This window comes from Caretta caretta, chromosome 2 (assembly GCF_965140235.1).
Source record: "Caretta caretta isolate rCarCar2 chromosome 2, rCarCar1.hap1, whole genome shotgun sequence".
Classification (NCBI taxonomy): Eukaryota; Metazoa; Chordata; order Testudines; family Cheloniidae; genus Caretta; species Caretta caretta.
The window spans coordinates 1,000,814-1,013,664 of record NC_134207.1 but is presented as its reverse complement, the minus strand read 5'-3'; the positions used below and the strand labels follow the sequence as shown (position 1 = coordinate 1,013,664).

Genomic DNA, 12,851 nt, shown 5'->3' with positions numbered 1-12,851 from the left:
CTGTGAGACCCCCCAAGCCTCTGTTCTTTCTAGCCTGACTCATGTGAACACAGGAAGGCTTACAAGTAAAGAGAGCCATTTACAACCAATTGTCCTAGTCAATGGGAGCCATCAAGATTCTAAACCATCATTAATGGCCCACACTTTGCATAATTACAATAGGACCTAAGAGTTATATTTCATATTTCTAGTTTCACATACAAGAATGATACATTTATACAAATGGGATGACCACACTCAGTAGGTTATAGGCTTTGTAATGATCCCTTACAAGAGACCTTTTGCATGAAGCATATACCAGTTACATTATATTCGCACTCCAAGCATATTTTCATAAAGCATATGGAGGGCAACGTCACATGGGGGATAACTGGCTTGGCAGCAGCACTGCTGAGAAGGCTCTGGGGGTTGTGGTGGATCACACCCTGGACACGAGTCAGCAATGCGATGCTGTTGCAAAAGAAGCAAATGCGATTTCAGGTTGCGTTAACAGGAGGTGACAGTACTCGTTGCTGGTCAGGCCTCGGCTGCAGTGCGGTGTCCAGTTTTGGTCACCAGTGTCTAGAAAGGATGTAGAAACTGGAAAGAATCCAGAGGCAAGCGACAAGGATGATCGAAGGGGTGGAATGCAGCCATAGGAGCAAAGGCTGAAGGACCTGGGTATGTTTAGTTTGGAGAAGAGAAGATTAAGGGGGGCATGATCTGGGTCTTCAGATACTTGAAAGGCTGCCATAAAGAGGGAGAAAAGTTGTTCTCTCTGGCCCCAGAGGGCAGGACAAGAGGCGATGGGGTCAAACTCCAGCAGAGCAGGTTTAGATTAAATCTCAGGATCAACTTCCTAAGTGTAAGAACAGCAGGACAATGGGACAGAGCAGGGGCCTGGGGAGGTCGTGGAAGCTCCTTCACGGGAGGTTTCAAAAGGAGGCTGGAGAGCGAACTGTCTTGGATGGTTTAAACACACAAATCCTGCATCATGGCGGGCGTTAAGACGAGATGACCCTTGCGGGCCCTTCTAACCCTCTGGTTTATGATTCTAAGTATATTTGTAGCCTCCAGTTCTTTAGATAGAGCCTTAAATTAACTGTTCCATGATCTTTCCTGGGATTGATGGCAGGCTGGGACAATGGGACAGACAATGGGACAGAGCAGAGGCCTGGGGAGGTCGTGGAAGCTCCTTCACGGGAGGTTTCAAAAGGAAGCTGGAGCCGTGTGTCTGTCTTGGTTGGTTTAGAAGCAACCAATCCTGCATCCTGGTGGACATTAGACTAGCTGACCCTTGCGGGCCCTTCTGACCCCGTGGGTCTATGTTTCCGTGAACCTAGTGTGAACCTAGGTAGTGCTGCCTAGGCTCAGAGAAGCAGGGTTCGCCTGTGGGGCCAGCCCAGGAGCGGCTGTGACACGCAGCACGTTTGCAAAGCTCGTTTGGTAGATTTCTTCTTTAACATCGAACTGGCACCTCGGCAGATTCGTAAAAATGCCTCCCTTTGACTCTTACCTTTTCCCCTCTCCAGGTCATGCACACGCTGCGGGGCAGGGCCCCCACTCCACACACACACACTGCTGGGGCAAGGCCCCCCACTCGACACACACTCTCCCGGCTGGGGGAAGATCCTTCCCAAGGCAGCGCGACCATCTCCCTGCCCAAGGCCTGCATGTGGCATGGTCGCTGCCCGTCGCCCGTTCTCTTTCAGGCAGCACAAGCTGGAGGAGAGCCTGCTGTTCTCGGGCAAGTTCACGGATGCCCTGCAAGCCCTGCTGGACTGGCTGTACCAGGCCGAGCCGCAGCTGTGTGAGGAGGTGCCGGTTGGAGGGGATCGCGACCTAGTCAGCAACCTCATGGACAAGCACAAGGTCTGTATTCCTCTGGTGCCACATCCCCTGATCCTGCCTCCCCCTGCCCCACACTCTTCAGGATGCACAATCCCCGCCTGGGACGCAGGGATGATGCACGCTGGGGTAGGAGCTGTGACGAAGTGAGAATGTTCTAAGTGTTTTCTCTGAATACTGGGTGGGTGCCTCAGTTTCCCCTATGCAGTTCTTCAGTATCTAGGTGGGGGGAATAAGGGGGTGTGATTGTTGCAGAGCCCGAGAGGGCAGGTGTGATGGTCTCTGCGCAGAGAATGGCCGACACCCTGTCTCCTGGCAACTGATGGCCTGGGCCCCTCCTCTGCAAAGGTGCCATCTGAAGGGGTTGGAGAACAGAGAGATCAGGTGGCCTCCTGGCTCGGGAAAGAGACAAATGAGAGGAGGGGCTGGAGAGTTTCAGTTTGGAGCTGGCTGGGGAAGTTGAGGGAGGCCCACTTGGGGCTCTGAGCTCCCTGCCCCCCAAGACGGACCTGGCTGAGGGGTCCTGTTTTCTGTACCTACAAGCTTTGTGTTAGACCATGTTCCTGTCGTCTAATAAACCTTCTGTTTTCCTGGCTGGCTGAGAGTCCCGTCTGACTGCGGAGTTGGGGGGCAGGACCCTCTGGCTTCCCCAGGACCCCACTTGGGTGGACTCGCTGGGGGAAGCGCACAGAGGGGCAGAGGAGGCTGAATGCTCCGAGGTCAGACCCAGGAAGGTGGAAGCCGGGTGAGCTGTGTGTCCTGCAGGCAGGCTGCTCCCAGAGAGGAGACTTCCCCAGCGTCCTGCCTGGCTTCGTAGGGAGCAGTTCCAGAGCATCGCCGAGCTCGCCCAGAAATGCCGACGCTCTCTCTCCCTGGCACCTTTCCGCCGCGACAGTCCCCTGCAGGCTCCCAGCTGGGCCCGGATGCCCCAGGCAAAGAGAGGGCCCAGCGAGAGCCCCGCTCAGCTCCATGCCTGGGGCCCCAGGGACAGGCAGAGCTGCGGGCCAAGGGCTCCCTGCAGCTGCTCTCACACTGTCCCACCCCAGCCTGACCCTGGCCCACACCTGCTCTCCCGCCCCAGGTTTTCCAGAAGGAGCTGGGCAAGCGGGCCAGCTGCATTAAGATGCTGAAGCGCTCGGTGAGGGACCTGACGCGGGGCAGCAGCAGCGTCGACTCCCAGTGGCTGCAGAAGCAAATGGAGGAGCTGAGCGGCCGCTGGGACCTGATCTGCAAACTCTCCGTCTCCAAGCAGGGCCGGCTGGAGGCTTCGTTACAGCAGGTGAGAGGAGGGAGAGAGGGGCAAGGCGCAGTGACTGTGGGGCTGGGATTCCAGACTCGCAGGGAGGGCAGAGGGCCATGGCCGGGGGCCCAGACTCGCAGGGAGGGCAGGGGGCCGTGGCCGGGGGCCCAGACTCGCAGGGAGGGCAGAGGGCCGTGGCCGGGGGCCCAGACTCGCAGGGAGGGCAGGGGGCCGTGGCCAGGGGCCCAGACTAGCAGGGAGGGCAGGGGGCCGTGGCTCTGAGCTCAGATTCGCAGGGAGGGCAGGGGGCCGTGGCGGGGGGCCCAGACTAGCAGGGAGGGCAGGGGGCCGTGGCCGGGGGCCCAGACTAACAGGGAGGGCAGGGGGCCGTGGCCAGTTGCCCAGACTCGCAGGGAGGGCAGGGGGCCGTGGCCGGGGGCTCAGACTCACAGGGAGGGCAGGGGGCCGTGGCCGGGGGCTCAGACTCGCAGGGAGGGCAGGGGGCCGTGGCCAGTTGCCCAGACTTGCAGCGAGGGCAGGGAGCCGTGGCCGGGGGCCCAGACTATCAGGGAGGGCAGGGGGCCGTGGCCGGGGACCCAGACTAACAGGGAGGGCAGGTGGCCGTGGCCGGGGGCCCAGACTCGCAGGGAGGGCAGGGGGCCGTGGCCGGGGCCCAGACTCGCAGGGAAGGCAGGGGTCCGTGGCTGGGGGCCCAGACTCGCAGGGAGGGTAGGGGGCCGTGGCCGGGGGCTCAGAATCGCAGGGAGGGCAGGGGGCCGTGGCGGGGGGCCCAGACTCGCAGGGAGGGCAGGGAGCCGTCGCCGGGGGCCCAGACTCGCAGGGAGGGCAGGGGGCCGTGGCCGGGGACCCAGACTATCAGGGAGGACAGGGGGCCGTGGCCGGGGACCCAGACTATCAGGGAGGACAGGGGGCCGTGGCCGGGGACCCAGACTAACAGGGAGGGCAGGGGGCCGTGGCCGGGGACCCAGACTAACAGGGAGGGCAGGTGGCCGTGGCCGGGGGCCCAGACTCGCAGGGAGGGCAGGGGGCCGTGGCCGGGGCCCAGACTAGCAGGGAGGGCAGGGAGCCGTGGCCGGGGGCCCAGACTCGCAGGGAGGGCAGGGGGCCGTGGCCGGGGGCCCAGACTCGCAGGGAGGGCAGGGGGCCGTGGCTGGGGGCCCAGACTCGCAGGGAAGGCAGGGGGCCGTGGCGGGGGGCCCAGACTATCAGGGTGGGCAGGGGGCCGTGGCCGGGGGCTCAGACTCACAGGGAGGGCAGGGGGCCGTGGCCAGTTGCCCAGACTTGCAGGGAGGGCAGGGAGCCGTGGCCGGGGTCCCAGACTATCAGGGTGGGCAGGGGGCCATGGCCGGGGGCCCAGACTTGCAGGGAGGGCAGGGGGCCGTGGCTGGGGGCCCAGACTAGCAGGGAGGGCAGGGAGCCGTGGCCGGGGGCCCAGACTCGCAGGGAGGGCAGGGGGCCGTGGCCGGGGGCCCAGACTCGCAGGGAGGGCAGGGGGCCGTGGCTGGGGGCCCAGACTCGCAGGGAAGGCAGGGGGCCATGGCGGGGGGCCCAGACTATCAGGGTGGGCAGGGGGCCGTGGCCGGGGGCTCAGACTCACAGGGAGGGCAGGGGGCCGTGGCCAGTTGCCCAGACTTGCAGGGAGGGCAGGGAGCCGTGGCCGGGGTCCCAGACTATCAGGGTGGGCAGGGGGCCGTGGCCGGGGGCCCAGACTCGCAGGGAGGGCAGGGGGCCGTGGCTGGGGGCCCAGACTCGCAGGGAAGGCAGGGGGCCGTGGCCGGGGACCCAGACTATCAGGGTGGGCAGGGGGCCGTGGCCGGGGGCTCAGACTCACAGGGAGGGCAGGGGGCCGTGGCCAGTTGCCCAGACTCGCAGGGAGGGCAGGGGGCCGTGGCTGGGGGCCCAGACTTGCAGGGAAGGCAGGGGGCCGTGGCCGGGGGCCCAGACTATCAGGGAGGGCAGGGGGCCATGGCCGGGGGCCCAGACTCGCAGGGAGGGCAGGGGGCCGTGGCCGGGGGCCCAGACTCGCAGGGAGGGCAGGGGGCCGTGGCCGGGGGCCCAGACTATCAGGGAGGGCAGGGGGCCGTGGCGGGGGGCCCAGACTCGCAGGGAGGGCAGGAGGCCGTGGCCGGGGCTATCAGACCCTGTCCAGGCAGGGAAGCAGCACCACTTTCCGGCTAGGAGGGTTGGAGCCTGTGGCACGAGTGTGGACGTGCCGATTTCAGTCCAGGAGAGGCCATTGCGGGTTAGCTCCTCCCTGTGTCCACTCGGTTTGAGCTGAACCCCCGGAGCTGCTCTTGGCCCGAAATCGCAGGGTCCGCACAGGGATGGCGCCCATCTCGCTGGATCAGCTTCCCAGGGAGACCAGGCCGGTCTGTGCGGCACCGTCAGGGCCTCCCGGCCATTCGGCGAGTCTGTGGAGAGTGTCAGGCTGAGCCAACCCCCAGCCCCCCCAGTCAGGACAGGGCCACCTGGCCGGGCGGGGGGCAAGCCGGGCGAGAGGGGGCACCAGCCTCTGAGCCCAAGTCTGGTCCGGTCCCTGCCCACCCTCGCTCTCTGTGCAGGCGGAGGAGTTCCACGCCCTGGGGCGCTCGTTCCTGGCCCACCTGGCTGAGTCGGAGAAAACCCTCCGGCACGGCGTCTTCCCGGAGGAGGAGGCGGCCATGCGCGAGTGCCAGAACCAGCTGCAAGTGAGTGCCCCCCACCCCAGCTGCTGCCCCGCCTCTCCTGGGTGCAGCAGGGCCTGGAGCAGGGCCCGGGAGCCAGCTCCGCTGCCTCGCACTCCGGCCTGGAGACGGGCCACGGGGCCTCCGGCCCCCACCGCCCAGTGTCGGCTCCTGCCCCCCGCCTTCGCCCTGCCCCCTGCCTGCCCCAGTCCGTTCCTGGCCACGCCCCGGGCCGGGCAGGGCGAGGCAGGAGCCCCCCCTTGGTCCAGCCCTGGCCCCGTCCTGCCGGCCGAAGTCAGGGAGGGCTTTGACCCCTTGTCTTGCCAGGCAGCCTCTGCACCCCCAGGCCTCAGGACCGGGTCTCTGCAGCCACCACACTGGTACTGTCTCTCCATCCCGATGGAGCCCCCCCAGCCCGGCCTGGCAGCCCCCCCGCCCGGCCTGGCAGCCCCCCAAACCCGGAGCCCCCCCGCCCGGCCTGGCAGCCCCCCCCAGCCTGGAGCCCCCCCAGCCCAGCCTGGCAGCCCCCCAAACCCGGAGCCCCCCAGCCCGGCTCGGCAGCCCCCCCGCCCGGCCTGGCAGCCCCCCCCCCAGCCTGGAGCCCCCCCGCCCGGCCTGGCAGCCCCCCCAGCCCGGAGCCCCCCCGCCCGGCCTGGCAGCCCCCCCGCCCGGCCTGGCAGCTCTCGGGCGTGCTGCGGAGCTGAGCTGCCCTTGCGTCGGGAGCAGGAGCTGATGGAGACGCTGCAATGCCAGCAGCTGGAGCTGGAGTGTCTCACGTCGCTGGGCGAGGAGATCCTGTCCGCCTGCCACCCCGACTCCATCGTCACCATCAAGTCCTGGATCACCGTGGCCAAGAGCCGCTTCCAGGAGGTGGGTGTGGGCAGACCCCGTCGGGCCGGGGCAGGCAGAGCCTCAGGGTGCCCGCCAGGACCTGGGGGGGCTGGGACCCATGGGCTCCTCCAGCCCATCACACGGCCACGCTGGGCCTGGGCCGGCCGCCTGCATCACCCCTCCCCTGGCCTCAGCTTCCCGACCCAAACAGGGGCTTCCTCGCTGCCTGCCCTGCGTCCTCAGGGGCCCTGGGGCAGGGCCTGGGGGCTTGGGAGCCGAGGGGGTTCCCACACGCCCGGCGTGCCCAGGCTGCACCGGTGCCCCAGGCTCCGGCCACAGGTGGTCGGGCTGCCCTCCTCCCACTGCCCAGCGCCAGACACACCAGGACAGACCCCGCCTGCCCCCTCCGCAGCGCACAGCCCCTCCTGCGAGACCCTGCGCTCCCAGCCCCTGCCGGGGCCCCACTCCTCCCCCACTCCTCCCCCGTCCGTGGGTTCCAGGCCCGGTGGGGCATCTCCCGGCTGGCCGGGGCACCCAGCAGGGTCTGTCTGGGAGAACACCCACGGGCCGCCCCGGCAGAGCGGCTGACAGGTGTCAGTCACCGGCTTCCTGCTGCGTCTCCCTTGGCGGGCGGGGGGGCAACCTGTGTGAGTGGTGACCCCCCCTCCTCCCCACCCGAGCCTGCCAGAACACTGGACATGAAGCGGCCACATCACCCCTGGAGACAGCGCAGCCTAGACAAGTGACAGAGACCCTAAGGGGGACACAGTGCCATAGCCTGCCACCCTGTGCCCATGGGGCCCTGGTCTGTCTCTGCGGCGCCCTGTGCCCACGGGGCTCCACTCCGTGTCCTCGGTGCCCGTGGGCCCCCCAATCTGTGTCCTGGTGCCCCTCAGTCCGTGTCCTCCTTGCCCTTTTCCCACGGTCTCTGTCCTCGGTGCCCTGAGCCCATGGGCCCCCAATCGGTACCCTTGGTGCCCTGTGCCCACAGGGCCTGTTTGTGCCCTCATTGCTCCCCACGGTTTGGGCCAGGGGGTGCCTCCCCCAGTCTCTGCTCCATGCCGCCCCTGGTCACTGCCCGTGTGTGCAGGTGCTGAGCTGGGTCCAGCAGCAGAGCGAGCGGCTCCAGGCCCAGACGGCCAGGCTGGCCGCGGAGCGGGAGGAGATGGACCAGCTCGTCGACTGGATCGCGGCTGCCGAGGAGTCGCTGAGCCTGAGGGACCAGGAGACGCTGCCCGACGACGCCCAGCAGCTGGAGGAGCTCAGCTCCCAGCACGTGGTAACAGGGCCGGGCCAGTACCTGCCCCTCTGCCGCCCCCTCCTCTGCCCTCGCCCCCCTGCTGCCCCCTCCTCTGCCCCTGCCCCCCTGCTGCTCCGTCTGCCGCCCCCTCCTCTGCCCTCGCTCCCCTGCTGCCCCCTCCTCTGCCATTCCCCTCTGTTGCCCCCTGACACCTCATCTGCCCCTGGCCGCCCCCCTGCCATCCCCTCCTCTGCCATTCTCCCTGCCATCCCCCTGCCATTCCCCTCTGCTGCCCCCTCTGTCGCCCATTGACACCTCCTCTGCCCCCCGCCGCCCCCTCCTCTGCCATTCCCCCTGCTGCCCCCTCTGTCACTCCCTGACACCTCCTCTGCCCCCGCCCTCCGCCATCTCCTTCTCTGCCACCCCGGCCGCCCCTCTCCTCTGCCATCAACTGCCCAGCCAAGCACCTCACTGCTTCTTGCCCCTACTGGCCCAGGGTCTGACTCCCCTGCCCCACCCCCATGGGGCAGTGACGTGCTTCGCCCTCCCCCCCGCCCCACATTGCCCTGGCCCCATGGGGCTCTGACCCTCCCCCCAACCCCACCCCCATGGGGAGTGAGGTCCCTCGCCCCCACTGCCACACGCCCCGTGTCAGCTCTTTGGGGCCAGGCCTGGTCGCTCTGTGGCCCATCCAGAGCATCCTGGGGACGGGGGAGAGAGCCCTGCTCCAGCAACCAGCCTGGCCACAGACAGCACCGCCCAGCCGGCCCATGGGATCTGCCCTGGCTTGTACTGGGGCCCTGCCTGCCAGCCCCCAAGGGTGGGGCGTGCGCATCATGACGGCCCCGCTGGGAGGAGCCCAGGCCCCGCTCCAGCTCACGGCCAACTCTCCTGCCCAGGAGTTCATGGAGGAGCTGAACCGCAAACAGCCAGATGTGGAGAAGGTCACCAAGAGCTGCAAGCGCAAGCTGGCCCCGGAGCTGGGGCCGCCGGGCACCCGCAGGCTGGCTGCAGGTAATGGCGCCCGCTGCTGGCTCCCACGCCTGCTCCTGGATCCCCCCTCGCTGCCCCCTGGAGCTCCCTTCACTGCCCCCTCAATCTGCCTCCTCCCACTGCCCCATGGAGCTTCACTGCCCCCTCAATCTGCCTCCTCCCACTGCCCCATGGAGCTTCACTGCCCCCCTCAATCTGCCTCCTCACACTTCCTCCCCTGGATTCCCCCTCACTTCCTCCTGGAGCCCCCTCACTGCCCCCCTGTAACGAGGCTGGTTCTGGCGGGACCCAACGGAGAGTGCCAATTCAGGACAAAATGCTTCAAGCAGGACAGTTACAGCCCCAGGCTGGGGTTTCTGTGCACACCAAGGCAAACCAAACCAGCCAGACAGAGGACTTCGGTCTCACCCCACTGGCTAACCACAAGTCACACAAGCAATTCCCTTAGACACTCCAGTTTCCCAGTATCCCCACCAGTGCCCCTTGTTATGGGGATGAATGGTTATGAAAACCAATACCCCAGCAAAAGAAGAAAGGTTCCCTCGATCCCAAAGGACCAAGCCCCAGACCCAGGTCAATATACAAATCAGACCTTACCCACAAATCACTCTGTTGCCAGTCTTTTCGAATCTAAAATCTAAAGGTTTATCCGGAAAAGGATAGAGATGAGAGCTAGAATGGGTTCAGTGGAATCAATGACAGACAATGATGGCCAAGTTCTTGGTTCAGGCTTGTAGCAGTGAGGGAATAAACGGCAGGTTCAAATCAAGTCTCTGGAGAACATCCCCAGCTGGGATGGGTCCTTCAGTCCTTGGTTCAAAGCTTCAGTGCAGCCAAGTCCCTCCAGAGATAGGAAGCAGGATTGAAGACCAGATGGGGGAGCTGCAGCAGCGTTTTACAGTCTCTTGCCATGTGGTCTCTGCTTTCTGTGTCCCAAAGACAAGCTGCCCATCCCATGGCCTGGAAACACCTCAGAGTTCTGTCCACAGGCAGGTCTCTGCACACCTGGCTGAGTCCCAAGGCGTGTCTGCCTTCTCTCAATGGGTCAGTTGTGTCGCTGATGGTCCTTAATGGGCCACCCAGCAGGCTAGGCAGAGCTGAAACCAACTTGTCTGGGGTGTCACCCAGAAGCAGAGCAGAAGTTTGAACTACAGACAGTATAGAGCCAATATTCATAACTTCAACTACAAAAATAATACACACTCACAGACAGCATAATCCTAACCAGCAAACCATCACCTTGTCTTAGACACCTCATTTGACCCCTTTTATATAAGTTTTGGTGCCACTACAGGACTTTAGTTGCAACAATGATCCATATGGTCCCAGATTATGTCAATAACGTCACATCCCCTCAATCTACCTCCTCCCACTTCACCCCTAAATGATGATGGGTGATGGGTTCTGTCACAGAGATGGGTTCTGTCACAGAGATCCCATTGGGACTGTTACCTGATGTACTGAGATTACCTCTGAGCCCATTTTCCCTCCCAGCTTGGGACTCCAGACCTCTGCCTTGTTGAGCCAGACACGCCAGCCTGCTACAACACAGACCCAGGTCTGGTCCACGCCCCCAGAGCTGCAGACTTAACTGAAAACTGCTCAGCAAGTCACTTGTCTCCAGCACCCAGACACCCAGCTCCCAATGGGATCCAAACCCCAAGTCAATCCGGTTTACTCTGTATAAAGCTTCTACAGGGTAAACTCATAAATTGTCCACCCTCGATAACACTGATAGAGAGAGATGCACAGCTGTTTGCTCCCCCAGGTATTAATCACTTACTCTGGGTTAATTAATAAAAAAAAGTTATTTTATTAAATATAAAAAGTATGATTTAAGTGGTTTTAAGTAATAACAGACAGAAGAAAGTAAGTTACCGAGCAAAATAAAACAAAACACGCAAGTCTAAGCCTATTACATTTAAGAAACTGCATACAGGTAAATCTCACCCTCCAAGATGTTCCAATAAGCTTCTTTCACAGACTAGACTCCTTCTTAGTCTGGGTCCATCCTTTTCCCTGGTACAGCCCTTGTTAGCTCCAGCAGGCATCTTAGGTGGAAAGCAGGGGTGTTCTCATGACTGCAGCCTGCTTTGTTCTGTTCCACCCCCCTTTTATAGCTTTGGCACAAGGTGGGAATCTTTTGTCTCTGGGTCCCCACGCCTCTTTCTAAATGGAAAAGTACCAAATTTAAGATGGATTCCAGTGTCAGGTGACATGGTCACATGTCACTGTAAGACCTCATTCTTCATTACCCAGGTCAGGTACACAGGAAGGCTTGCAGGTAAATAAACCCATTCACAACCAATTGTCCTAGTGAGGGGGAGCCACCATTAATGGCCCACACTTTGCATAATTACAATAGAACCTCAGAGTAATACTTCATATTCCTAGTTTCAGATACGAGAATGATACATTCATAGAAATAGGATGACCACACTCAGTAGGTTTTAGGCTTTGTAATGATACCTTACAAGAGACCTTTTGCATGAAGCATATTCCAGTTACCTCATATTCACACTCATAAGCATATTTCCATAAACATATGGAGTGCAATCCGCCGACCCACCTCCTGGATCCCCCCTCGCTATCCCCTGGATCCCCCCTCACCGCCCTCCTCAATCTGTCTCCCCCCACTGCCACTGGTATCCACCCTCACTGACCCGTGGAGCCCCCCTCACTGCCCCCTCCCCCTCGATCGCCCCCGCCCATGGTTACTGAGGCCCGTCTCTCGGCTGGTTGCAGGGCGACGCAGTGCTGTGAAACCCCCCCGCGCCGCTCCCCAGGTGCCGCTCGTCGACCTGGAGCCCCCGAGCCCCCCCATGGCGCAGCTCCTACACCGCTGGCAGCAGCTCTGGCTCCTGGCCTTGGACCGGCAGTACCGGCTGCAGAGCGCCCTGCAGCGGCTGCGCGAGGTAGGGGAGTTGGGCTCCTGCCCTCGTCTCACGGGGGGCGGTGCAGCCCGGGGGCCCTGCAGCGGCTGTGCAAGGTGGGGTCCGTGGGAGCGGCAGGCTGTGGGGGTGCACGCTGGCTGATGGGATGGAAGCCAGGCCTGGCTGCAGTGTGCAGCACAGCTCCACACTCTGCTTCGGGCAACTAGAACCCCAGCCATGGCCCGTGCCCGGCCGAGCCGCCCTGGGGGCACAGATGCTCCGTTCCCCCCCATGGCCTGTGCCTGGCCGAGCCGCCTTGGGGGCACAGATGCTCCGTTCCCCCCCATGGCCTGTGCCTGGCCGAGCCGCCTTGGGGGCACAGATGCTCCATTCCCCCCCTATGGCCCGTGCCTGGCCGAGCCGCCTTGGGGGCACAGATGCTCCGTTCCCCCCCCATGGCCTGTGCCTGGCCGAGCCGCCTTGGGGGCACAGATGCTCCGTTCCCCCCCCATGGCCTGTGCCTGGCCGAGCCACCTTGGGGGCACAGATGCTCCATTCCCCCCCCATGGCCCGTGCCCGGCCGAGCCGCCCTGGGGGCACAGATGCTCCGTTCCCCCCCATGGCCTGTGCCTGGCCGAGCCGCCTTGGGGGCACAGATGCTCCGTTCACCTCCTATGGCCCGTGCCTGGCCGAGCCGCCTTGGGGGCACAGATGCTCCGTTCCCCTCCTATGGCCTGTGCCTGGCCGAGCCGCCTTGGGGGCACAGATGCTCCGTTCCCCCCCATGGCCCGTGCCCGGCCGAGCTGCCCCCGTGGGTCATTCCTGGCATCCCTGTCTCTGAGGTGGAGGAGTTCGCACACTTTGACTTTGGCGTCTGGAGGAAGCGGTACGTGCAGTGGATCAGCCACAGGAAATCCCGCATCCTGGATGTTTTCCGAGGCATCGACCGGGACCAGGACGGGCGGATCAGCCAGGAGGAGTTCATCCAGAGCGTCCTCTCCTCCAGTGAGCAGGGGCCCGGGCCCTGGAAGTGGGGGGGTGGGGTCCCTCCGGGGGATCTGGGGAGCCTGGGTCTGGCTGACCTGGCTATTGCAAGCTGCATGCTCCCCACATCACCTGGCTTCCATGGTGACTAGAAGGCATCACTGGGGAGTGATGTTTTT

General features: G+C 63.7%; 1 protein-coding gene across 4 annotated transcripts in view; it reads left to right on the top strand.

Annotated features, from left to right (window-relative positions):
• The window catches only part of LOC125630863 (microtubule-actin cross-linking factor 1, isoforms 6/7), a 155,642-nt gene that overhangs the window by 125,204 nt on the left and 17,587 nt on the right, over window positions 1-12,851 (top strand). For all 4 annotated transcript variants that reach the window (XM_048837003.2, XM_075124840.1, XM_048837002.2 and 1 more), the window contains 8 exons: window positions 1,692-1,851; window positions 2,909-3,106; window positions 5,650-5,775; window positions 6,478-6,621; window positions 7,673-7,861; window positions 8,722-8,836; window positions 11,561-11,730; window positions 12,531-12,693. In XM_048837003.2, the coding sequence (XP_048692960.2) occupies window positions 1,692-1,851; window positions 2,909-3,106; window positions 5,650-5,775; window positions 6,478-6,621; window positions 7,673-7,861; window positions 8,722-8,836; window positions 11,561-11,730; window positions 12,531-12,693 (1,265 nt within the window). The remainder of the gene's footprint in view (window positions 1-1,691; window positions 1,852-2,908; window positions 3,107-5,649; window positions 5,776-6,477; window positions 6,622-7,672; window positions 7,862-8,721; window positions 8,837-11,560; window positions 11,731-12,530; window positions 12,694-12,851) is intronic.